Source organism: Sciurus vulgaris (assembly GCF_902686455.1).
Source record: "Sciurus vulgaris genome assembly, chromosome: 13".
Taxonomy (NCBI): domain Eukaryota; kingdom Metazoa; phylum Chordata; class Mammalia; order Rodentia; family Sciuridae; genus Sciurus; species Sciurus vulgaris.
The window spans coordinates 61,843,174-61,870,080 of record NC_136474.1 but is presented as its reverse complement, the minus strand read 5'-3'; the positions used below and the strand labels follow the sequence as shown (position 1 = coordinate 61,870,080).

The following is a 26,907-nucleotide window of genomic DNA, read 5'->3' as shown; positions in this document are numbered from 1 at the left end:
ATTCTTGACCAGACATACCTTGTCAGCTCACCAATTGTTTTGTCAGCTTGTAAGGAAAACATGAGGGTCCTCATTGTCGGTCAAAGTGCCATACCCCATATTCAGCTGCTAGACATGCTGGTTCCAGAACTGCAATCCTGTTCTTCCTCCCTTGACCACCAACTCCCCTCAAGCAGGACACCCTGCAGGAGAGCCAACACTCTCCACTACAGTCTAGACCCTCAGGCCTGGGCAGGGCCTGACCCCCTAACCCAGGCCATGATCCAGGGCATTTGTCATTTGGGGTTGTTTTGGGGTTTTGTTTCCTATACCAATAACAAAAAATGAAGACTTCCAAAGAAAGGTTATTAAAGAAAAAAAAAAAAAAAAAAACTGGCATACTTTAAAGATTTAATCTTAGATTCTAGTCACAGCCTCATTTGGAAGTGACACCAAAAGTCCTTCCCACAAGGCCCAGGTCAGTGGTCTCTTGCCTGCCCCATTAATGGCCTACTTTGTTCAGAACACCTCATTCACCAATACCCACTGTGCCAGATACCACAGCATGGAGCCCCTGCTCCTGACAAAGATGAAGCCTCAAAGACGACTCACAAAGGCTGGAGAACAGCCAAGGGGAGGAAGGGCTGCACCTGCACCCCCAACGCCAGGCTGCAACCAAGGATCCCTATCCTGATGCCCGCACATATTGGCAGTGCCCTCCACAAGCCTGGCATGCGCTGCTCCAGGCATTCTGAAAGCGTCTCAGTCAATGCCTACCTTGATCTCAAGATTCCACTATCTTTCATCAAAGAAAATGCACATCAACGAGAGTGACTCATACAGGCCTAGGAATTCCTCACCAGGACAGATCTGTGGAGCTTCTTTTCCAAGTTCCTAATGGGATGGTAATTGTTTTTATGGCTTTCTGACAAAGTGCAAAGTGCTCTGTGGCACTCTCTATTGCTTCCCAGTGGCCTCTGAGTCAATCTCTGGCCACCCTGTTCTCAGCCACCAGCATCACCCTCACCAACCCCAGCACCCACACCCCATGTCCAGGGTACTAGGAGGAACCAATCTATGCAGGGAGATAAGACAGGAAGAGCCTCACATGAACTCCTGGGACAGCTTTTAGAAATCCCAGTCCAAAGTCATCCAAAAAAAAAAAAAAAAAAAACTCTCCAGATAGTCAGCAGATAAATTTACCATTAGATGTGTGATTTAAAAAAAAAATTGTCATTACTAGAGTATTTACTGAATGAAAAACATTGTATTGTACATGCTACTTGAATAGCCTATGTATTCAAATGTTTTGTAAATGTCAACTCATACATTATGTTTGTGCTGTTTTTGTGTGCTTAGATAACTTTTTAACTTGATGACTATACCATAACTGGCACTTAGCATCATGGCATTTCTTCCTTTTCACACATTCAGCTATTGTTTTAATGCCCGAGTGTGTACTTGGGAGCACCTTTCCATTCCAATCCTTCTTTGTGTCCTTAAGGAGAGCACAATCTAAGAGTACACAGAAGGGACCATCTGCTTATTATTTATAAAACATGCTTGTTTCAAAGATATGAGTTTTTTCCAGGAAACATTCCAACTTTTCCATACTTGTCCAAACTAGAGAATTCTAAATACCAGAAGTGGAATAATTGAAGAGATTCACAACATTTGACCCCAGTGCCAGTACTAGTCAGGAACCCTGGTATCCTCAGGCCTTGGGTTGACCAATTCCATTTTGGAGAAAAAATAAAATTGTAATGGAGGTTTGTTGACCCACAGTCTTCAAATCGGTCTACCTCTCAGAAAAAGGTAGCAGCTAAAACTTACTTTAAACACGTTAACTGGGCACTACTTGGGTTCATCTTTAAGAGTTCCAAGATTTCTTGCCCCAGTTTAACATTCAATACAATTCAGAGATCCAGTTCTGAATAAGGATAATGGGACCCCTCGAGAGTTAGAAGACAGGTATTTCATGCAAGTCAGTTCTGCCTCTAGGAATAGAGCCTCTAAAGACTCCTTCCTGTGAAAGCTACTCCATAACCACATTTAAATTTTGTTCCAATATCCTGTAAAGCAACAAGACATGAGACTTTTTTGTGATACTATCTTCCACCATTTGCCCAGGGATTGGCATGTGCAGGGCATTATGCTTTGGCCTGTGCTCATGTCATCTCCTTGAGGATTCCATCACCACCAGAACAAGGCACGAGGTCCCCTTGCCCCACCTAAGTGGCCGACAGGCCTACGGGGTAGCTTACCCAGTCACACAGAGACAGGCTAGGATTCACACTCCAGTTCATCTGATTTTAAAGCACACACTACCCTCTTTTTCCCATTCTTTTTGCTCACAAATCAACCCCAAATACAAGTGCTTTACTGGATCCAGCACTAATAAATTTTTTAATTCTCATGACTATTCTGAAAGGAAATATTATCTTCTTTTGGTAAGTGACATCACATGGATAAGGTCACACAGCTTCTCAGGGTCTGGTGCTGGAGCCTGTATTCTCTCATTGGTCCATAATGGCACTAGTGAAGGTCTCACAGCCAGATGACATTGCCACATTAAGTTCCCAGTCAAGGACAGAGGCAACAGCAGAGAGGTTGAGCACAACACCCTGCATCAAGCAGACCAGACTCCAAATCTCAGCTCTGCCCTGAGGGACCTTGGCCAAGCAGTTGTACCATGAGTGCCTCAGTTTTCCCATCTATGAGGTCAGGATAGAAATTCCCAGAGATTATTGTCTAGATTAAGTGAGATGACATCTACCAAGAGCTTTGCTTGGTGTCTGTAGGAAAGATAGAAGTACTCAGTGGAAATTTCTCTGACTTCATAAAAAGACAATTTTAAAAAAAGTAAACTACCTATTATAACAAAACCATTCTTTTCTATTGAGAAGTTAGATGTAGGTTTTAATTCCAGCTCTGCTGCTGGGCCTGTGTCCCTGGGTGAGCTACCAAACCTCTGAATTTCTCTCCCCTTCTACAAAACAATAATAATGTGCATCAGGAGCATAAATGGACTAACCTATTGAACTCCTTGTACATAGCAGGTACTCAATAATGGTGGCCCTGGTCATGACTCAGGTAGAGCACAAGACTCAAATCCCCTGGCCGCAGGCCTTCATGGCAGGCAGAACATCATGATTCAGATTGCTTTCAGACAAAATCCTCATACCTAAGTCCCTGTGCTCCTTCCATTCATCCATTCCTAGGTGACAAGCCCCACTCAGGAGGAAGTTTACCAAAGAAAAGGGTACAGGAAGGCTAGAAAGACTCTCCAAAGTCATCCCACACCAACAGAAACAGTCACCCTTGGGGTCACCCCTCCCAGGTCCCCAAGCCAGCACTGCCACTGGAGCACTCTCTAAGAACACACAAAGTTCACACAACCGTCCTCAATGAAGCATTCTCCTGCTGCCATCCTGGCTCACCACAAGGAAGAATCGGGGACAATAGCATCCTACCCCATTCCCCAAAAGATGATTAGCAGGCAGCTTGAATAGAAAGCCACAAAAGCTAGTCCTGCCTCAGATCATCATCTAGACCACCTCTGCTTGCACTCCAACCACAGACTCAGCTTCATGCTCCCAGCTGCGCCAGGCCAAGGCCCACCGCCATGGCAGTACCCGCGCTCACACTGCTCTGCCCGGCACATGTGCAGCCCACCAGAGCACTGCTTCTGGTTGTCACACCACCCGCAGGGCCAAAAGCCAGCCTGGAAGTGACATTCTACTCACTTTCACAGGTTTGCACTCTGCTTGCTTTTGCTTTTCAGTTGTCTTTTATTCCTCTTCCTGAGACAATATCATACGGTCCTTCTGAAGGAATTAAATTTAAGATTATTAATGTTTTCCTCAATCAACAATTAGGGGTCCTCTTCTCTGCCACATGGGGCACCAAACGGTTCATCTTCAAGGACACAGGAGCAAGCTGCTACCAGGCGCAGCATCCATAACGCATAGACCTTCTCAGACAAGAACAAAGGCACCTGTTAGGGGCACAGAGGACTCCCAGCCTCCAGCCTGTCCCTCCTGGTTCCTTTTGGGCAGCTCCTAAAGCCAGAGGCCAGCGTGTGAGGTTCTAGTCAGTTAAGAGTCTCAGTTTCCTGGGATTTCCCAATATGAGTCCTGACAGGCACGCGCGTCCTGTCAGGGTAGAAGCCTGGAAAGGATAAGAAGTCCCACCTCTCTCTACAATGTTCTATAGCCTGGTTCCAAAGGCAGCATTCTAAACACAGAGTCAGCTCCCCAAGGGTCAAGGCCAGTTTTCTCAGCTAACCTACCTTCCCCTCAGGCAATCTGTGAACCGTGTTGGAGCTCAGCCGGAACCCCATCCTTTGAAGCCTGCTCAAACTTCACACACAGAAAATGTTTCAAAAGACATTTATTTAGATGCTTTGGCAGCACTGCTCAGGCTTCTCAGACTGGAAGGGCCACCACAGCTTCTACAATCTCACATCTAGAGAAGGGCTGGAGCTGGGTTCCATTTTCCTAAACACAAGAGTATCAGGCCAGTGCAGGCAACAGCCATCAGAGACACCAACCTGTACCCCATATTTTCAGCTGTGAAACTTTGAGAAAACACCTTACCATTTGTGGGTTACCCTTTCCAGCTCCTGCATGGCTCAGAGGGGTAGTGAGGGCCCATGAAACTGGGTAGGAAAGGACCTAACTGCAAATGTGAGTCAATCAGTGATCAGGTAAGCCATCAAAATTTTTCTAGTTTGTTGGTAGAGCTCCTCTCAAACTAATGATCTTTGTAGCCTTTTGCAACTTTTGAAATACATGCGACACAGTCCCTCATTAAGAGTGTTCTTAAGTTGACCAATGAATCTAAAGTAGATACGTTGTAAAGGGTAAGAAGTGACTGGGGAATGAGCTGTGTGTCCTGGCCCAATCCCTTGTCAAGGTTTCTCTAAGTCCAGGTTGTTCCAGCCCACATGCTTGTAACCAGTACTGAGATTACAGATAAACCGTGTTACTTCTGGGCACAATTAATGACAGCATTTGTTTTGTGGGTTCTTCAACTATGCTAACAATTGGCAAACCTTTTAAGTTTTCTCCTTGGCTATCCTGTCCCTCTTACTTCAGTACATGAACTTGAGATGGCAGCACTTGCAATAAATGTTCCAGTGCTTTTGCCCCTTTAAATCTTGTACTGGTTGTATGTTTTACCTGTCTTACACACACACATTAAAACAACTCCATCAAGCATTCTAATACAACAGAAAATGGGACAATATGACCCAAGATCCCCCAGGAATCCATTTTCCCTGGGTCTCTCAGGAGATGTGAACAGTACACTAATGCAGAGTCAATCTTGAAAACACCTCCATTTATCAAGACATTAGCAAGTATTCATCATCCTTTTAAATTTCCACTTTTTGAATATCAAAATTTTTGACAGCAAGACAAACCATTTGTTTCCCAAAATTGACTGTTCAGTGACAAAAATGAAGTTGTCCCTTCATGAGGACAGTCATGGGCACAAAGTACTGTCACTACAGCTTGCACTGCACCACACAAACAGCCAGATCTGCAAGGGCCTGGAGGAAAGCATTTGTACACAGTACAGTTAGAATCACTCAAAAGTACAGCATCTTCCCTAAAAGGGGTTAAAACTGAAGGTTTTGCTGGAAAGCAACGTTGTAGTCTAACTGCCGGCACATACAACACCTGCTGCAGGTGCCCCCACCAATATGACTGTATCCTCCATCAATATTTTTTGCCAATATTTCATGATCCTCTTTAAGTGACCAGGATGTAAATAGTTACTAGAACAGTGCAAACACACTGATAATGATTCTAAAACAATGTTTGAACTCCAGTATCCAACATCTCAAGATCCTTAGAGATGAAAGATCACAAAGTCCTAAGGGTACCATAAGTCATTTAAATAAAATGGAGCGGGGCAGAGGGGTATAGCACAAATAAGAAACAAAGCTCCCACAAGAGACCTTCAATTCACATGTTCACATCCATATTTCTAGTCTAGATGCCTCTTGATTCAGCTGACCTGAATTTCTGGTCATATCTGGCAGGTTCTCATGCTACCTCTCCCACAGGTGTGTCTTTATTCATCCCCTGAATTTGTTTACCTACATGTCTGCAGATGCCAGAGCTAAGCTTTACATTCTCGAGTTGTGCTTTCCATTTGTGGCAGGAACTCATTCCTGACCTCTGAATCGTAAGATCACAGCATTTGTAGAAAGAGGTGGGACAGAACTGGACATTCACTAGCATTTCAAGACTAAACCCCAATGTAGGTTAACAAGCCTGGTAGTGAGTTTTGCATCCTTCTCATATCCTTTTCTCCCTCTTGGGGCTTGAGGATGGACCTGGGGGATCGGGCTCATCTGTCAGTCACAGTCTGATAAGGTACCTTAGGAAGGTGACCACCCAAAGTGGACAGGGGCTTACAGACCAACTTTAGAAATCTCCTCCTGTCCAGATCCAAGGGCCTTCTAGAAACAAACTTTTTGTGGGATCTGCCACCTGAACCTGTGACAGATTAATCGGAAAACAGATGATGGGAGGTACTTGTCTGATTAATCCATGGAACTTACTTCTACATAGAAAACAGAACCACAGGCAAAACTGGGTCACAAACTTCTTGGGGAATAAAAGGGAGGTTTTTTTAAACACACACACACACACCCTGTAGTCTCCTGTTGCAGAGGAGACCAGTTATACAGGGCCTCTGCAGAAGGATGAGCACCTCTTGAGGAATGAGGGAAAAATGGGTCCCAGGAAGCAAAAAATAGAAACCCACTGCACCTGATCCCTCCAGGAATGTGCATGGCTGGACACTGTGAGCCTGGTCACCACAAAGTTCAAGGATAAGGCATGAAGGCAGCCCCCTCACCCCAAGGCTGCTGTGATATTGATGGCAGAGGAGTAGAAGCAGCCTCATGCAGGAAAGCAGGATGGGGTCAGCAAGAAGTCTGAGTCCAAGGTCTGAATATACAGAAAGCAGAATCTGGGGGTCGGGGACAAGAGGATAGAATGGCTCTGGGTCAGGGGTCTCGTGACAAGGGAACAGTCATCTTGACTCCATTTCTCAGTCATGCAGTGGAATAGGGGAGGGCTTCTAAGTGGACAGCAGAAGATCAGCAGCAGCCACCTGGACCCTATAGCACCTCAGGGACCAGATGTCCAAGATCACTTGTCACTGTACAGTGCTCGTGTCTCGGCAGTCAGTGCTCAGTAGCACCTCGTCTTCATTAGCTAACAGAAACATCACCTAGGTGCTGCAGGCCCAAGAATGTCAAAGAGGCAATTTGCTGCTTCCCAAAGGAAACCTCTAGTTCTAACAGAAACATCAAACTGACACTGAGCCAAGAGGCAGGAAGGAACATAATGAAATCTGACTAATTCTCCACAGCCCTGTGTCCCCCCTGCAACCCACCCTAGAGTAGAGCCAGAAAAGGAAGCTGGAGGGGTGCCTCCCTGGGGGGGGCCAGGAGAACTTTTCCCCCTCATGAGAAACTAACTCAAACTCACCCGAGCACAGATGGAAAGATCCTCAGAGGGAAGGGAAATGGTACCCAGCCTGGTCAGAAAGCACAGGGAAGAGGGAGAGGATGGGGGAACCAAGCTCAGAACTACGGACTTAAGAAAGGCCATGCCTGAGAAAGGGATGCAGGCAAGGCCAGAGCAGGGTGGGGTTGGGAGCCAGATACCACAGCACCATTCCCCGTGCTTTGGATCCAGAAGCCCAGGACCCCACACTCCAGTCACTACAGGGGGTTCAGACATGAACAGGACCTGTACTTCACCTGGTCCCACCACACACACACACACACACCACCTCCACCAATAAAAGCCAGTGTATTACAGGATCCTTTCCCATTATGGCTTCAGGGAACCTCAGGATCCTGCTCAACACTGTGCCCCACGGAGCCACCTCCCTAAACTGGCTGGTACACGAAATGAAACCCCCCACTCTCACACTAGAAGCCTGCTTTTGAAGAAATGCTTCATTATTTGCAATTCACCTCTTCGCTGTAACCGTACTAAAATGCAAAGCAAACCGCTGTGTAACTTGGCTTTCAAGGAGAAAATGCTTTGCAAATTATACTGATGCCTCATTCACTCATGTTTCTGTTACTGGAAATCAACTGCTTTTCCACATCAATGGACAAAGCAGTCTTTTCTCATGTTTTCTTCCGTTAAAATTATCTTTATCCCTGTAACCTGACCCTTTGAGTAATGAAACTAATCTCATGTAGAGATTACCTACTTCAGCTACCTTGTCAGCTTCTTCCCACCCCATCTCCATGGACAGACCTCACTGCCACCGACTATGGAGAAATGCCTCTGAAGACCCTGTGCCCATCTGTTCTTTTACAAGTGTTAAGTACAAATGAGTCCTTGTAATCTTCAGTCAAATTCTACCCTTTTGCTGGACACACAAGCACAGGCTTTCTCAGTCTCAGAGAATCAATTGACAGGATTTATTTCCTTAATGAGAAGACAGGGTTGGCTTCAAAAAAAAATGGAGCATAAGAGATTTTGAGCCAAAAAAATGCAAAATTGTCTAAGTCCACTAGTAGAAAACACATTAACTTTAGGATCCTAACAATTTCACCCTTTTTTATATTGTTTTATATCCTAGATTCTATTCTCTCACCCATGATTCTTGAGCTCCTTTCCTCTGCATGGCAAGACAGCCATCAGAATATTTTTTGGTATCTAAATAGGATCGCTGACAGGGATCAAAAATCTATTTTCTCTACTAACCTCATAAAAAGCAGATTTCTCATGTCTATCAGATATTTTACTTATATCTGTAAGATCAATGTCCATGAGAGGACTATCAATACTTCTATTTCTTAGTGGACTGAAGCTATATTAAGAAGGCAAGTCATGCACTCTTTGCTATAATGTTACATCAAGTGTTCATACTAAAAATGTAGCAAGAAAAATTACAGTGGAGAAGATCATGAAGGACCAAAGCCTGTACCAAAATCTCATTCCATCCTCCTGACAAATGCATCAGAATTGCATCACTATCAAAAAGACCTTTCTCAGCTGCTGGCTGTGACCATCAAAGCAGAGCCCCCGTGGCTTTCATTTTTAGTGAGGTTTTCTTGTTGCTAACTATGAAGCTCCACTCCACTCTCATCCCAAGGGATGCAGGGTTCCAAAGTTAGTGCTGGAGAATTCCAAAGACGTGTCACCTCCAATTTGTCAACACACCATCCTGGATTCTAAACATTCCTATACTTAATGAAAACAGGAATGAAGGGGAAGAGAATGTAGGGTGAGGAAAACAGTACTTCGGGGAAATTTACCTGATAGTATTTTAGACCCATAAGACAAAAACTGATGCTGGATCCTTCCAGAAAAGAAGGGTCTCTGTGGTATTAGATGTGATGTTAGTCCTACAGCAGCAGTTGCTCTGTTCAGTCCCTACAGTAATTCACCTATCTCCTACGTGGTTAAGAAGGAAAATAATGTGGAAAGGAAACAAGGACTCAACCAATGGGAGAAAGGATTTTTCCCCCTCCCTTGTTGCAATTTCCTTTGTAATTTCAATTGGAGATAGAGGTTTTGTTTGGCTTTTTTATACCAAAGAAATCCTGTCTGATGTTGCCACTTGGAAAGGGAAAGAATATGTCACAATGGGAGGAGGTGCTTCATAAACATGACACATACATTCCATTTTCTATACATAACCAAAGGATATTTAGTGCTATCATAATAAATCCATTCCAGATCATGCCAATAGAAAATGAAACAAGAAAGAAGGTTTTAACACAAAAGAAAGATTGCCTTCTTGGGTGTTAGTATTTATACAGTCAAATCTTTTCATCTGGCATACTGAAGCCTGAAGTGACTGATAGTAAAAACTGATCAAAGCAGAAAATTCTTTAAAAACAATGCATACATGCTTTTTAAACTTTAACTTACCCCTACAAGGACCAAATGCCACAATTTACCTATGAAGAGGCACAACTGGTTCTATGAGTGAGAAGCTCCTCACTGGACTTGCATGAGGACCTTCTTTCATGAACCACTCTAAAAACATGGTCTACAACTTCCTGTCGTAGTTTCTTTCAAGTCAAGCAAGAACTGAAGACACTTGACAAAAATAGAATCCTTCTAGACTTCTTACATTCCCCACCTTTCATAAATGTCATAACCCACAATGAATTTTCAAAGTATTAACTTGTATATGCATATTTTCTCAGTTTATAAAATATTGAGGGACCTTTTCATTAAATTATGTAATTCCAATAATGGGTGCAATTGACAAAGAGGTTTGAGGGCACACACTCAGCAATCAGTTGAACCCCTGTGGTAGGAAGGCAGGAGTGCCCTGGACAAGGGTGGGCTCAGCTGGCTGCTGTGTTCAGCACACCATGGGACAGGATGCCTGTTTTTCCTCCATTACACAGCACTTCAGAATATAGAAGTTAATGCACTGAGTCAATAACATGGAAGCTGTTTGGAGAAACTCCTGTACTTGAAATAATTTTATACTGCAGAAGAAAAAAAAATTTTTTTAAAAAAGGAGTCTATTCAGAGTTTGGTCAAGCCCATTTTTATAAAGTCTGTTTTCCTATCCCTAAAAAATGCCAATGTATACTCATGTCCCAAATGTCTAGTGGCTGTCAGCTATGTGTCATTGTTTAAGTTCATTAGTGCTTAGCATATATGATGTGCCTGGGTTTGTCCTAGATCTGGGATGTGGGTAGGGGGATGTTTATCCAAAGTGATAAGCTACAGGTCTTTTTTTAAGGGAGACACGATTGATACATGTATAATTATAAACAGGTAATTAAAAAGCCACTGGTTAAATATAATTCAACCACTCAGTGCTACCAGCAACTACAAAGTTTAACAGCTGATGTTGGCTGCAGGTCCTACAGGCTTTATTTCCCAAAACATTATAAACCCTCCCAACACCCTGACCTTCCAATCTGAGGGTTATAAGTCACCTACTTGATCACTCTTGATTACAGAGTGAGAACAAGGTTCTCAAGATACTTGCAACCTCACCACTTCGCTGCAACAAGAAAGCAGAGAGGAAGAACTACCAGAAACCATTTCTTCCACTCCACCCATGAAACCACACTCCAGGTGCAGCCTGGGACTCAACAGAATGATTTATTTTTTAATTAGAGACCTGAATGAAGACCACCACATATCTTAAAAGAAAAATTACAGATATTAAATACTCCCATACATAGTCAATTTTAGTTCTTTTTTTTTTTTTTTAAAGAACATTATGTCCTTGCTTCAACTTCATCCAATACCAGGAGGACACAGGCCACAGCATTGTAGAACATTTACACGAGGTTGTCTATTTCATGTAAGAAATCAGCTTTCCACCATTGAACCTGTGTTTACAGGCAGGGAAACCAATGAATTCAGCAAAACCCATAGCTGCAGGAATGGCCCCTGTGGTGTCCCCAGGTGACCTCATGTAAGACATTCTGAGCCTCAAGTGTATTCACCCAATTAATACCATTTTGTTCTGTGTCCACTTGTGCCCCTTTGCTGACCCAAGTTTTCCAATCACCTGACCAAACCCAGAACCTCACAATCTGCTTCCCCACAAGTGGGTTTCACAGATCCACCAGGAAACACCTAAAGGTCACATCAACAGACTAGAGGTCACACTGGTAACAACCCAAGAAGAACCTGTTCTCTCCCAGCACTGCCAGGAAGAACCTCATTAGCAATCTGTCAAACCCAAGCTCCAGTCACATCCAAAGAGCAAAAGAAGCCAGCATGAAACAAGACTCAAAAAAATCATTGCTAGAATGGACTTCACTGAAACTCTAAGAGCCCACAATAGGCCTGGACCAAGCACATGACATGATTATGATAGTTCATAACAGTGACGTTCTCAGCCCGTGTTTGATCGCTGAGGGTAGACAGCAAATATGCCCAGCTGCAGATGTCACTCACCGATGCAGGCATGAACCCTCACAGACAGCTGCGTCCTCAAGATGATGCTGTGCTTCTTGCCCCGCCTAAGGGAGACAGGTGACAAAACACAATGTGTCAGAGTCAGCAAAGTCACCCCCAATGCTGTCGATCAACTTGAAGGTTCTGATACAGCCACCTGGAAGATTTCCAATAAGCAGGGTCCTAGACTGAACAAGAATCTGTCCTGAAATCATGCGACATTATAGGACTTCAAGGAAGCACAACAGACTAACTTTGTTGGACTGGCACATTTGTTTTATTGCCAAGCCCTGTCAACTCATTCCATCCAGAGTTCACACGGAGTCATGCTTGACCATGCTGGGAAATTTTTAAAATCTGGGTCTGAGAAGTGAAATTCCTGGAATATAACGACCCAATCTGCTTGATCATTTCCCTGGCTATCTTTCATTTTTTTACATGGTTACAGGAAAAGGAACACAGTACAGGGCAATCAGAAAGAGCTGCTCTGTCGGGCATCAATCCACACGGCTGCCATGGCTTTTCTCTGTACTCTTACAGGAAGACAAGAGTCCGCTGAAGACCACATACAGGCCATCACGATGGGCTATGCCAATTGACGCCACTCCCCATCTCATTGTTTTCTTCTCATTTTGTTTCTCAGGGAGAAAAAGAAGGATCCTCCCCAATTCCACTCCTACCAGGGCCCACCCTCCATAGTACCCAGCTCTATCAAAGTACAGAGCAGCAGGTAGGATGTGAATGGAAGAAAACACAAGTCCTGACCACCTGGGATTACAGGGACCCTGAGCCTCGAGATACGGGGAAGAGGCTGAGGTGAAACAGCCACAGTGAGCAGCATGTGGGCCTCCCAGCAGCTGAATTCCCTGTCCCAGCCTCATCTCTCCCCACAGGAAGAGACTGGCCATGTCTCCCTGCTTCCTGGCACTGTCACTGTGTGAGGAGGAGGAAGACACAGAACTCACTGAGGCACCCTATTAATATAGTTACGAATGATCCACAGTAGCGACTGTATCAGTTTTTTCACTCTTGAGACCAGATAATAAAAAGGTTTGTTTTTTTTTGATTCTTTAAAGGAAAAAGGAAACCCAGTTTTACAGTCCTAGAAAAGCATGCTAGCCTCCAACCCAGCAACTGCTTGTGGGTGAAGAATCTCGGGCTGCCTTTGAATTGCAGTAAGGCCCATCTGTTTTTGCGTGTTTGACTGGTTTACATCTCCTGTGTGCTGGGCATTCATTTTAAGATGCTTAAAACACATACTCAACATCTGGCCCATCTACAGAAGTCCAGTTTGAGATTTCTGTAAACATTTCTGCAAAACTTTATTCCTCACAAAACAAAAACAAAAACACTCCTGAAAATTCTGACATGTTCTCCCAAATTTTGCAATCATCCTATGAAAAAAAAATTCATTAAGTGTATTGAACTGAATTATTGGAATTTCTTTTGTTTGACGGCCAAGAAAGATGTCCTGGGGTGGGGCAGTGCCAGCAGATGTGTTCATCTTAACTGAAGAGCAATAAAGCCCTGATGGCTTCCAATCCCAAGGGTTTTCTGTAATCCACATCAGTAGCAATTGTAATTCAACAGTAAGCATCGTGTGAGCTTTGATGAAGCATGAATTGACCAAAGTAAACACTTCTGAATACAAGTTCTGGAGGTTTCCCCAAAGGGTCTGAATGGCAACATCAGTTCTTACCTGCATTTCCAAGCCTTCTGGCCCACCCACAGACCATTCCTACAACTGCACAAGCCAATTCCTTAAAAATCTCTCAGGGGATAGATCAATAGATAGCCCATTGATACGGTTTCTCTGGGGACCCCTAACCAATACAAACTTTGGCACGTACCTTCCTGAAACTTCCACATTGCAGAAATGAAATTGGAGAAGCTGTCATTGGAAACTGCAGCAAGCACTTCAGTGACCCTTTCTCCCAGAGATGGGTGTGCTGGAGCCCTTCCATAGCTGCCACACCTTCCCAACTGCCCTTGAGCAGAGTGAGAGGGGAATGTACTGGTACCAGAACCCTGTGACCCAGACCCAAAGGCAGCTCAGTGTGACCTAACTGTCCTGGGAGGATCCCAGTCCCCTTATCAGCATGGCCAATGCAGGGGAAACAGCGCCAGTCCAGCTGCTCTCCGGAACCAGGGGCCACCCTCACCCTCAACCACACCCAAGGCCAACACTGCCCCCATGACAATGGGATTATCTAAAATAAATATGCAACTCAAGGAGATACCAGTCAAGGCATGTGCACCAGGGACATGATGGCACTACCACTAAATTTGCCACCACTTCCGGGATTCTCAGAAAACAAGAGTTTCTCTTATAATAATGCTTATGTCCTTGGGGGAAAAAAAATCTGGTTTAACCATTTAAGGCTCCCAGAAACCTGTGTGTTTCCATTCTGTGGAAAATGTGCCTCTCAAGGGCACATTTTTGCAGGAGTAACAAAGATCTTGTAATAAGAGCAAGGGTTAATACTGAGTAGTATAGGGTCGAAGGCTTGACCATTTTTTGCACCAACAGTTGAACTGATGCTCCAGTCACATCAGAAAAACCGACTAGATCAAGGACAGAAATCCATAGCTAATCATCCTGTGGGACTAGGGCCCCTCAGCAGTTGCCCAAAGAATAGAAAGTTCTTAACAGCTTCCAGTGCTGTAAGATTCAACCAGCACTCTCGCCCAGGGATAAAGAGATGAAGGGGGATTTGAACCAGTCATCCACTAGAAAAGAACATGCTAAGATTAACTTACTTAGAAGCTCAATGTCTAACAAAGAGAGCCAGCTGCCATTATATTCATCTCCCAAAATACTCTGGTCTCCCCCAGTGGACTAGGGGGTGGCGGGTAAATAAACTCAAGTCAGTTGTAGGAGTAAAAAATGAACAGATGTCAGTTGTGTGATCTTTGCCAAGTTACTTAACCCGAGTCTTGGCTTCCTTGTCTGTACAATGGGATGATAGTGCCGAGTTTCTCTGGAGGGTGTGAGGACTGGATTGGTTCATGCAAGCAGTGCCCTGAGGACATGACTGGCACATGTAGGTGTGGGGCAATGTTCTTGATAACGGTACAGGGTGCTTTTCTTCCTTCCTGCCACTTCCCCTCCATCCTTCCATTCCTGTCCTAATGTCTGGCTAGCCTCTCACTCTCTTCATGTCCGCCCCTTCTCATTCCTTCCACCTCTCCCATCTTTCCTTTTTCTCTCCTTTTTTGTTGCCCATTCAAGAATCTACAGCAATGATCCATTTGTTATTTGCTTCTCTTTCTTGCTCAATTAAAATTCCAGGGATTTAATACTTGAACTTTTTCAAGGGACCCTACTGATGCTTGTCCCTCCTGTGCATAGCCTTGGGTGTACTGGTCTCCAAGGATGGAGTCCCCTGCTCTAACTGTAAGGAACAGAGTCCCAAGATACATAGGGATCCACTTGGAAGTGCCCTTACGTCCTGTGACATAAGCATGAAGCCCCTGCATATGACCAGAGGGAACACCCAAAGCCCTGCCTCCTGGGTGCCTTCTCAGGGAGAAGACTGGTTCCGCCATCTTTTCAATGTCCCTACATCTGCCATATTCCCTCATCCCAAAAGCTGAAACTTTTTCCTGTACCCAAAGTCTCTCATACATGACCAGTTCTCCACAGCTTTATAAGTTTTAATGAGATATAAGTTAGAGAACATAAAATTGATTACCAGTATATTGATAGAGTTGTACAGTCATCAGAAAAATCTAATTTTTTTCACTGCCCCAAAAAGAAACCTCACGCCCATCTGCTGTTTTTGTCTATTGCCACACCCATCCCAGCCAACCACCAGTTTGTCTCTACACATTTGCCTTTTCTGGGCAGTTCATTCAATTTATACAATGTCACCTTGTGCCTGGTTTCTTTCACTTGGTCTGTTTTCAAGGCTCATCCATCCCAGGAAGGGTATTCATATTTCACTTATTGCCAAATAATATTCTATCATCTATTTAGGCAACATTTGGTTTAGCTATTCCTCAGTTGAAGGATGAGTTGCTGCCACTTCGGGATTAACATAACAGTACAAACTTTTACCTAGGCAAACCAGGCATGGTAGTGCACACTTGTCATTCCACTGGCTCAGGAGGCTGAGGCAGGAGGATGGCAAGTTCAAACTCAGCCTCGTCAACTTAGTGAGGCCCTAAGCAACTCAATGAGACCCTGCCTCTAAATAAAACTTAAGAAGGAGGGAGGTGGGGCCAGTATGTGGCTCAGTGGTTAAGCACCCCTGGTCCAATCCCCAGTACCAAAAAAAAAAAAAAAAAAAAAAAATTTATCTAGGCAAATGTTTCATCTCTAGAGATAAAATTGCAGGGCTATATGATATTTCTGTTTAGCATTTTAAGAAACTGTCACACTATTTTCCAAAGTAATTGTACTACTCTATATTCCCACCAGTAACATAAAAGGAGTCCAGGGTTGACACATTACTGTCATTTTGATCCTAGTATCTCATCATGGGTTTGATCTGTATTTCCCTAACAATTTACAGTGTTGAGCATCTGAGGTCTTGTTGGCCACTTGTATTTTTACTTGAAGAAATGTCTATCCAGATCCTTCATCCCTTTAATTGGTTTATTGTTGAATTGCAAAAATTCTACATTCTGGATTCAAGTCCCTTATCAGAAATGACTTACAAATATTTTTCATTCTGAAGCTGAACTTTTCACTCTTAATGATGTCTTTTGAGGTGAAAAATCTTTTTTCATTTTGATGAAGTACATTTTCTTTTATCCTCTGTGCTCTTGGTGTTGTGTCTAAAAGACTATTGCCTAACCTGAGGCCATGAGACTTAGACTTACTCCTGTTTTCTTCTAAGAATTTGATAGTTTTAGCTCTTACATTTAGGCCTAAGATCCATTTTGTTCATTTCTATGCATGCTTTTAGATCCCCCCAACCCCCGCCGCCGCCATATCCAGACCATCTCTTTTTTCTTGCCTTCCACACCTGGCTCTTCCCTAAAAGGGGAAGAAGCCCTTGTTTGACACATCGACAGTTTCCAGGCAATCCCACTACCTCCCCCACCATTCTTAGCTCCTCTACACCAGTGACATCCTAAATCACCTGCATGCCACACCCCATCTTTGCCCAACTCCTCTCACCGCCTGACTTTGTGGCTTGGTGTCCTCAACTGCTCACTCTTCAAGAGCCTCTCTCCCCTTGCATGGGCAGGCACTGCTGGTTACCTATCCCATACCCATTTTCCTCCTCTGTCTTATAAAAAGAGCATTATTTTGTTTGGGGTGACATACATCTTCCATGCAGCACAGTTCTCAGTGTCATTGTTGTACATGACAGTAGAATGCATTTATACATTTGATAGATCATACATAAATGGAGTGTAATCTCTCATCAGTGAGTTATTGGTGGAAGTTGCCAGTGGAGCTTTTGGAATGCTCTTTAAAAGGGGGAGCAGACCCAGGAAGCACCAGTATTTAATCACTAGGATTCTATCCCCAGATGACAGTGCTGTCTAAAGGTCATATTCTAGAAAATGTGTGCAGAGTATACACAGTATCAAGGATAGGTAAGAGACCTCTCTTCACCTTTCCCCTTTGAGGCAGGGACCACTGTCACCCAATATCCATAGCAATAGAGAAAGTGAACTGAACACAAGTCCACAATTCATGGTATGACCCTGAGCCCAAGTTTGGCTAACATCATGTGAGAAGTTATGTCGACAGAAATGTGGATACACACCCTTTGTTCTTTTCCTTAATGGGCTAAGATTCGAATGAGATGTTAAGAATGAAGGCAGCCACCCTGAACCCAGAAATGGGATCTTCATTTTGAGGATGCTATACCTACTTTACCAATCTCCAAAAAAAAAAAAAAAGAAAAAGAAAACTAAATTTGGGCTCTTGGTCAAAAAAATTCTTCCCCAAGAATTTAACATTTGTTTTTATGTGGCACTGAGGATCAAACCCAGAGCCGCCCCCATGCTAGGCAAGCACTCTACCACTGAGCTATTTCCCTAGTCCTAAACTTATTTTAACTGTCATATTTTGGGATTTCTTTGTGAGAGAAGTCTGTGCCCTCTTCAATACAGATGCTGGAGAAGGAGGAGACATGTTATAAATATGATAAAGCATGAAAGATTAAAGCCAGACCCAGAGGATAAAATGAGCTGGAGTTCCTAGGAATACCACGAAATCAACATATTGTTCTTGAATCAGCCTATTTATCCACTACTTTCTTAGAACAGTTTTGGGTTTACAGAAAAACTGCAGAGTAGAGTGTTTTAAGATACCCTCGTGTCTCCACCGCACACCATCCTGCCTATTAACATCTTGAGTAGTTATATTTGTTACAACAGGTGTGCCAATTATTATTCAGTCCATGGTTTACTTCAGGATTCAGTTTATGTTGACCCGTTCTAACGCTTTTCACAAAAGCACATCCTGTAGCCAACATAACAGTAGTCAGGTCACCCTAAAGCCCCTGTGCTCCATCAACCCACCCCCTCATGCCCATCCCCCACCCCTGTCCTCTGGAAACTACTGAGCTCTTTACTGTAGCCATAGTTTTGCCTTTTTCAGGATGCCATGTTTGGAATCAGACACCGTAATTTTCACAGACTTCACAATATGGGTTTGTTTCCTGTCTTTTCTGATAGCTCATTTTTTTAATGATAGCTCTTTTTTTTTTAAATCACTGAATAACAGTCATTGTATGGATATGTAGCAGTTTGTTCATCTATTAAATAACATCTCAGTTGATTCCTTGGTTGCTTCCAAGTTGGGACAATTATGAGGAAAACTGCCATAAACATTCATGTACATGTTTTTGTGAGGATGCAAGTTTTCAGTTCATTTGGGTAAAATACCTGGGAGCATGACCACTGACTCAGACGGTCAGTCTCTATTACAGTGTAGGAAACAATCAGACCATCTTCCAAAATGGCTGCACCATTTTGCATTCCCACCAGCAATGAGGAAGTGTCTGCTGTTCCACACACTCACCAGCGTTTGGTGGTATGCTTGGGATTTCAGCTAGTCTAAGGTGAATGGGAATCTTACCATTTTAATTACATGATATTGAGCATCTTTCCTTAAGCCACCCAAATGTCTTCTTTTGGGGAGGTATCAAGTCTTTTACTTACTTTATAGTTGGGTGTTGTGTTTTCTTATTGAGTTTTAAGACTTCATCCTTTAATATGTGCTTTATAGATATTTTCTACCAATCTGAAGCTTACCTTTTCATTTTCTTGAAAAAATGGATTTTTTTTCCCATGACAAAAATATACAAATGGTAGCCAGGCTCAGTGGTACATGCCTATAATCCCAGTGACTCAGGAGGATTGCAAGTTTAAGGTCCACCTCAGCAACTTAGTGAGGCCCTAAGCAACTCAGCAAGGCCCTGTCTCAAATAAAAAATGGCTGGGGATATGGGTGGCTCAACGGTTAAGCACCCCTGGGTTCAATCCCTAGTGTACACATACATACACAGAGTAAGCTACCGTCTGGGTTGTTAGTTACATGCAGCTAAACCCAGCTTTTTACTGAAATATAGTACTTGGTCATCCAAATGTTGCCACCCGAGCAACAGCTAACTCTGACCCTTACCAGAAGATCCTTGTCATCTCACCCTCTTGCCTATCCCTCAAGGACGAGGCTTACCAAACTGCACAGCACCCTCCCTCCAAGGGATCTCTCCCAGCTCCTCTGTCCTTGATGCTTCTCACCTGTGTCCTAGGCCAACATTTCTCATGAATCAGCTTATGCCTTGATTGTGCCTTGCCTCAACCTTGGATTAATATGTATAAATACCTCCCCCTCCCCAAATTGTGCCCAGTGATAACTTTGCTACTTCTGCCTTTCCATACACTATCCACCTAATGTCATGTGCCCATTTATTCATCTCTCTACATAAGCTGGTACTGAGGTTCCAGATTCACAGCTTCCCTCTCCTCCCGTGAATCGTCCAGGTCCCAATTCTCAGCCACCAGGTTTAGGGCTATTAGGTCACTCCCTTCTTGTCCCCACAGTGGGCCACACCTGACCAACCTGCTCCAAGTCCTTTCCACCACCTTCCTCCTTCCATCCCCCTCACCAGACCCCTACTTGAGGGGATCTGAGAGGGCCCCCCATTTGCATGTAGTTTGTCTTCTGCAGACTCCAGTCCACATCCTGCAGCCCAGCTCAGGCCCACGCACTTACCTGCTGCCTTCCTTGTCCTGTCCTGCAATTTGGTATCATGAAGGCACTGCGAGCCCCTCTGATCCCACTGGGCATCCAGCACGGGAGTACATCCACTCTTTCCAGCATCCTGCAGCCCGTTCAAGGCTCAGTGGAGGCTGCAAGTAGGACTCACCTGGGGTGGCTTTTAAAACTGACACTGCCTGGGCCCACCATCCCAGTTCTAATTTTATGAGCCCAAGACTGAGTATGGAAGGGGAAGTTTTTAAAGCTCCTCAGTTGTTTGCAATATTCTCCAAGGCTGAGAACCATTGCTCTAGGTCCCTAACCAAACATCAGACCACCTGGGACAGTTTTTTTTGAAAAACAAGATTCCCAGGCCCCCCTCCAAACTTCCTGAAGCCCAGAAACTAGAGATTAGCATTTCTAAGCAGCTTCTTTCAGAGTATTCAGGGGTAGTTGACCTAGCTCTAGTACTGAACTCACCCCAACAGTCCCTTTCCTCTGAGCAGCCAGCTTCTCCCCCAGGGCCATGGGGCAGGTGTGGGTGGTCTGCACCTTGAGCTGGGCTGTGCACAGGGAGTGAGTGCAGCAAACCCCTCGTGCCCCTCATCCCTGATTCCACAGGCTCCTCAGCTGCAGGCCTGCTCTCAGCTGAAGCTAACTGTCTAAAGAAGCAAGGGGAGGTGTGGTTCTTCATTTCTTCCTTCCACGCCCCACCAAACTTTTTTTTTTTTTTTTTTTTTTTTTTAACTTGGGGGTTTCATTGGCTGCTTGCTTGGGTTTGGTCTTTCTGGTTCACCAAGTTTGGGACTTAGGTGAAATGGTGATTTCTCATTCCAACAGTCCCGTAGGCGAAAGCCCCACAGGCAAACGCGTGACTGGATGAGGGTAACTTTTACATTAGGCCCTAACAAGAGGAAAACACTTCTTATTCCTTCAAACTTGACAATCGAGAGGCAAAGACCTCTGTGTACATCTGATAAAGACCCTGAAATGCCTTCTCACCCACTCACCCACAAACAGCATTTGGTGGACCCCACACGTGGATCCTTGGCTCGGGGGCTATGGGCTGAGAAGCTAGGTGTCTAAGAGGCAACTCAGAAGAGCCCCAGATGCCTGCACCCCTCTTGACTGGCCCACCACAAAGCCAGAGGGAGCCACCCAGGTGGGCTTCCTCACAGTCCTGGCCAAGCACCCGTCCATCCATGGTTTCTGAGCCACCAGCCTCATACTGCCAGGTCCCCCACCCCACCCCACAGAAACATGTGGGCCACAGGGAGAAGATTGCCAGCCCCTCAGCAGAGGAGAGGAGAACAATGTCACACAACCAGTGAGCAGCTGCATCTTGAAAGCTGACCCTTGGCACAGGTCTGAAGGGAGCCAACCAGGGAAAAGGTGAGCATCCCAAGTTACCTAGGAATGCGTACAACACATCCAACAGCCACACTGTCCTCACACTGTCCCTAAAAAAATGTCTTCTCATGCCCTTACCTACTGCTCCTTCCACCCAAACTGCTATCTCCCCTGGGGTACCCCTAAAAGCCCACCTTCTCCATGGTGGTTCCCTTGAACCTTGACTGTCACTAGTTTCCTCCCAAGGTGTTGGTAGGACTGGGGGTAAAGGGAAAATTGGTGGGGCCTTTGACAAGCTCAGCTCTGTGAGAAGGTTCTGTTTTCTTAACTACAAAGAAATCAAAATTTCAGCCTACTTGATCTATGCAGGCTCTTCCAGGTCTGAAAGGGCCTAAAATCCATCTATCCCCATTTCAGTGTACCTTGTTCCCAAATTTTGACTATAAATTATGTCAATGGCTATGATTTTTGAGTGTGTGTGTTGAATGCCAGGAACTAACTTAATATCTTAGGTGCCTCCACATGCTTTACCTCAAAACAATCCCAGGAGGCAGTGGCACGATAGTATTATAGGGAAACTGAGGTTCAAAGAGGTGAAGTTGAATTCCCATGGTCACCCAACCATGAGGCTAAACACAAAGCCCATGTCCCTAACCACTGTGCGCCACCCAACAGGGGTACCAAAAACCCTGCTCACACAGGGAGGGAAATGGGATTGGGAAACATTGTCCTCATTGTATAAATAAATTTTATAAATGTCCTCATTTTGTAAACCATCAGAAGTAAAGTGGCTTGCACAAGGTCACACAGTGGCAGGGTCAGAATAATCTAGAGGCTTCAAGGCTTCTGTTTCATGCATCGTGCTTTGCTTGCTAATTTCCCTGGCCTTGGAAAGCAATAAACAGACCTTGCTGCTTTTTTCTTTTCTTTTCTTTTCTTTTTTTTTTTTTTTTTTTTTTTTTTTTTTTGCATAATAATTGCTTTGTCCTTCCACTTTTGAAGGTCTTTCTCTCTTCTCTGATAACCTGAGTGATAACTCTAAACAACAGATAAGTTAATTTTTAGTCTTGGCACAAAAGAGCAGGGTAGTAGACAACAACAAAGAAACAAATCCCTCCAGCAAGGAAACTCACTCAGAACACACCATATGAAAAATACCACAATCTTCATCCATATTCATCAGATGGTCCCAATATTAGCAGATATTTTCCTATAATTTACACAAAGAAATTAAGGGCCAAACTAATACTTTCTTTTGCCACTTTCTTACCTCAAAAGGGCAAATCTTAACTAGGGAATAATTTTAACTCCTACTCATGGGATACATGAGTTCTCAGCCACAGACTTGGCCAAATGTCACACATCTGGGAGAGGACCGAAGAAGAACTTTCAGGGCAAGTGACACTGCAACTAGCCCAGTTACCCTGCTTACCCATGTGGGCAGGGCTCAGTCTGCAACTGATTGCGGGCCAGTGCCCAGAGATTCGCCATGTGCTTCCAGTACTCAATGGTGGTAGCTAACCTGGGGATAGCAGGTAACCTGGAAATGCCAGAACAGCTCCATCCTGGCAGTCTTCTGCAACCTGGACCAGGAACAGGCAGGGCCCTCCACTAGGAGATCAGAGGAGGTGGCTCCTTCCTACTCTTTGAGACCATAAGGGGGTGTCATCTTGAGCATGTCCCAAAGGACAAGGGGTGGGTCACTATCAATGAAGACCATTTTAAAGATATAAAACCTCCCTCTGGGGTGACTTCATGTCCAAAGTGTAGCTACCCAACATCTTGGGGGTCAGCCTCCCCTGTTTGCAGTTCCCCATGTCTTGAGTTCCCCCTGTTCATCGTGCTGTAATTCATTTCCCAGCATCTCTCACTATTAAAGTGCAAAAAAAAAAAAAAAAAAAAAAAATGGTATCTAGGCTCTACCTATTTGTTGGACTCATGGCCAGGTGAGGATCCAGAAGGGAACAAAATTAGAAAGCAGGCACCATGATCCCTGGTGAGCTTGCCATGGGATCCCCTGGCTCTTTGGGAGCAGCTGTGGAAGAGCACCCAGCAACCAGATGATAGTGTCGCAGTGAAAGCTGTAGTATCACTGATGGATGATGGTGACAAAGGTGTCTTCCCTGGAGCCACCCTGCAGTATGGCTGCATGTTGTTTCCACTGGAAGTGGTGTTGAAGACCAGGACTGATGTTCTGGTGTAAACCAGACACCCATCACCAAAGGTGCAAAGCACAGGCTGAGTAGACCCTGAAGTGCTGGTACCCAGAAGCCCCTGAGGCAGCAGTGGGCAACAGACCTGGGAACTGATCACATCTGTGTTAAGAGCTGGCTCACCACCTCCTGGTTCTGCCACTCTGGACATGTAATTTAACTCCTGACTCTCAGGTGTCTGGGATGAAAAAATCGATGCAATCAAATACAATTACATGACTATTATGAAAATTAACTATTAAAGAAAGACACTGTAAATAATGTGCCTAGAATAGTGCTTGGCATAGCACATGCTCCATAAAGGTTACTTCCTTCTTCACCCTTTATTCTTACACTGCCATCAGATCAACACTTTCCCCCTGAGCTGCCATCTCTAAATCATTCAAGTTTTGGTAAAAAGAAACAAAATCCAACAGGACAAGGTCTTCAAGCCTAACACTACTTAAAACATTTTTCAAGTTGACAATGATCTACTCATAACACTCCTGGGGTCTGTTTGATCAGTGAGCCATGAAGTCATCCAATTAGGCTGTCAGCCAGCCTGTACCCTGACATCTTACATAAAGGGATGTCATTGCCAGATACTTGTTAAAAACTATTGCGATGTAATTTCTCCAAATCTTGTCAGTCTATGGTGTTAACTTTTTAAATGATGCGGAGTAGACTCTGGTGTGACTGGGGAGTCAGAAAGGTCCTCTGAGGGACACCCTTCTTGCCAGAGAGGTGGATGGGCCGATGGTGGTTCCCAGCATCTTTTCCCACACACTCTGTTAGAGCCCTCACACAGGAAGCAAGAAGGGTGCTCTCAGGATCGTTGCTGGATCCCATCACGGCTCTTCGTCTTCTTGGTGCTCATGGCTATGCCACTCAGGAATCAGTTCAGGTATTTTGTCATTCACCTGGTCACTGATATTCACCCAACATCTTCAAAGTGCTGAGAAGATGCTAGGTGCTAGAGATTCAGAAGGTACAGTTGTGACATCATGGAGTTTTAGTGGGAGAGAGGGATGATTAGAAGAACAATGACCATAAATTGTGAGGAGTATTTAAATGGGAAACCCATGAGGCCACCAGGTTATACCTGAGTCAGAGAGCGACATGAAATCAACACTAAGAAGGTTCCAATTTTTTCCCCATTCTTTGAGCTATTTATGAAAAACTAAAACTCTCAGACAGTATTTATCTGACTATATTTTTGAATGAGTAAGATATCTTCAAACAACTTTTGGGGCGGGGAGGTCCCTGCATACCAGATGAAGACAGTGGAGTGTTACTTAGGAAGCATCAGTGAGCCTCTAAAGGTCTCTATGGGAGGTGATAAAATCAGAGATACTTGGTTGAAGATGGATAGGAACATCAAAAGGGATGCAGGGGCCCCATCAGAAGGTGATTTCAGTAACCTAATGGCTGACTCCATGTGCACATTTCAACAGAGATTTTGCTGTCTGTACACACCTCTGATTTGTTATGTCAGTATTGCTTCATTCTGACTCATGATAATCAGAAGTATTAAGCAACCTAGATATAAGCTAAAAGTACCTTGATTTTTATGAACATAATTATTTTCTTCACTGTAATGAGCTGAAAATATGATAACAGCACATAAAATCATCTACTAGGGCATCTGCCAAGAAAAATGAAATATACAGCAAATTATTGTAAACAATGTTGAAAACAGTTGTCAATCCATTAAAATCTGGAAGACATTGATTTTTTTTTTTTTTTTTCTTGGTACTGGGGATCGAACCCAGGGGCACTTAAGCACTGAACCACATCCCCAGTCCTTTTTATTTTTTATTTTGAGACAAGGTCTTGCTAAGTTGCTTAGGGCCTCACTAAGTTGCTGAGGCTAGCTTTGAACTTGTGGTCCTCCTGCCTCAGCCTCCTGAACTGCTGGAATTACAGGTATAAGATATTGATTCAATTGCGATATTTGGATGGAAAAGTAACTTGGAAGGTAAAGACCATGTGTTCAATTAAAATACCAGAAATTTTCCTAGGGTGGGCTCCCCCAGAAAAATTTCCTCAAAATGGAAAAGGGTCCGCAGTCACCATTGAGTCACCTGCAGAGCCCTTTTGAAGTTACGTTAATTTCTCCAGAGTATTTTAAGCCACCAATGCACCCCATTTCCTGGTACGTGGGGAGCAGTCAGTAGGAACAATAGTTGCTCTTACCCAGCGTCATCCTGGAAGCCTTCCAACTCATCCCGCTGCTCTGCCAGTGTGGCCTCCAGGTCCAGGTAGGTGCCATTGTGGGAGAGCTGCAGTGTACAGTCGTCCAACTGTGAGAGAAAGAGCAAGTTAAGCCCAGTCTGCTCCTTCAGTGGGGGCTTCATGTGCAGAAGCCACCCTAACCAGCAAGTGTTTTTAAAAAGCAAGCATCAAAAAATGTTTGATGTCTCTAGCAATCAGATAAATGCAATTTAAAACTACACCGAGATTCCATCTCACTCCAGTCAGAATGGCAATTATAAAGAGTACAAGTAACAATAAACGTTAGTAAGGATGTGGGGAAAAAGGTACTCATACATTGCTGGTGGAACTGCAAATTGGTGCAACCTCTGTGGAAAGCAGTGTGGAGATTCCTCAGAACACTTGGAATGGAACTACCATTTGACCCAGTTATTCCACTCCTCAGTCTATACCCAAAAGACTTAAAAACAGCATACTACAGTGACACAGCCACATCCATGTTTATAGCAGCTCAATTCACAATAGCCAAGCTATGGAAACAATCAAGGTGTCCTGAAATGGATGAAATGGATAAAGAAAACGTGGTATATATACACAATGGAATATAACTCAGTCATAAATAAGAATGAAATTATGGCATTTTCAGATAAATGGATGGAGTTGGAGAATATCATGCTAAGTGGAATAAACCAATCCCAAAACACCAGAGGCCAAATGTTCTCTCTGATTTGTGGATGCTAACCCAAAACAAGGGAGTTGGGGAGGAGGATAATAGAAATAGATTGGATTAGATAAAAGGGAGGGAGGGGGAAGGGAATAGGAAAGACAGTAGAATTAATTGGCCAAAACTTTCCTAGCCTTGGATTTGTACACATGACCAGAATAACTCCACATCATGTACGACCACAAGAGTAGGAACCTAATAGAATAAATTATACTTTTTTATGTATATTCTGCCAAAATACATTCTACAGTCATGTATAACTAAAAATTTTAAAAGAAAATAAAAAAGAAAAACCAAGCATCATTCTGAACTGTGTGGCATAACTAGAAGAGGTAATCATTAGTGCAA

General features: G+C 44.0%; 1 protein-coding gene across 21 annotated transcripts in view; it reads right to left on the bottom strand.

The window, feature by feature from the left end:
• Window positions 1–26,907, bottom strand: part of FHOD3 (formin homology 2 domain containing 3) — a 491,479-nt gene that overhangs the window by 409,703 nt on the left and 54,869 nt on the right. For all 21 annotated transcript variants that reach the window (XM_079108491.1, XM_079108492.1, XM_079108488.1 and 18 more), the window contains exons 2-3: window positions 25,818–25,924; window positions 11,910–11,974 (exon numbers count right to left, since the gene is read on the bottom strand). In XM_079108491.1, coding sequence (XP_078964617.1) covers window positions 11,910–11,974; window positions 25,818–25,924 — 172 coding nt within the window. The remainder of the gene's footprint in view (window positions 1–11,909; window positions 11,975–25,817; window positions 25,925–26,907) is intronic.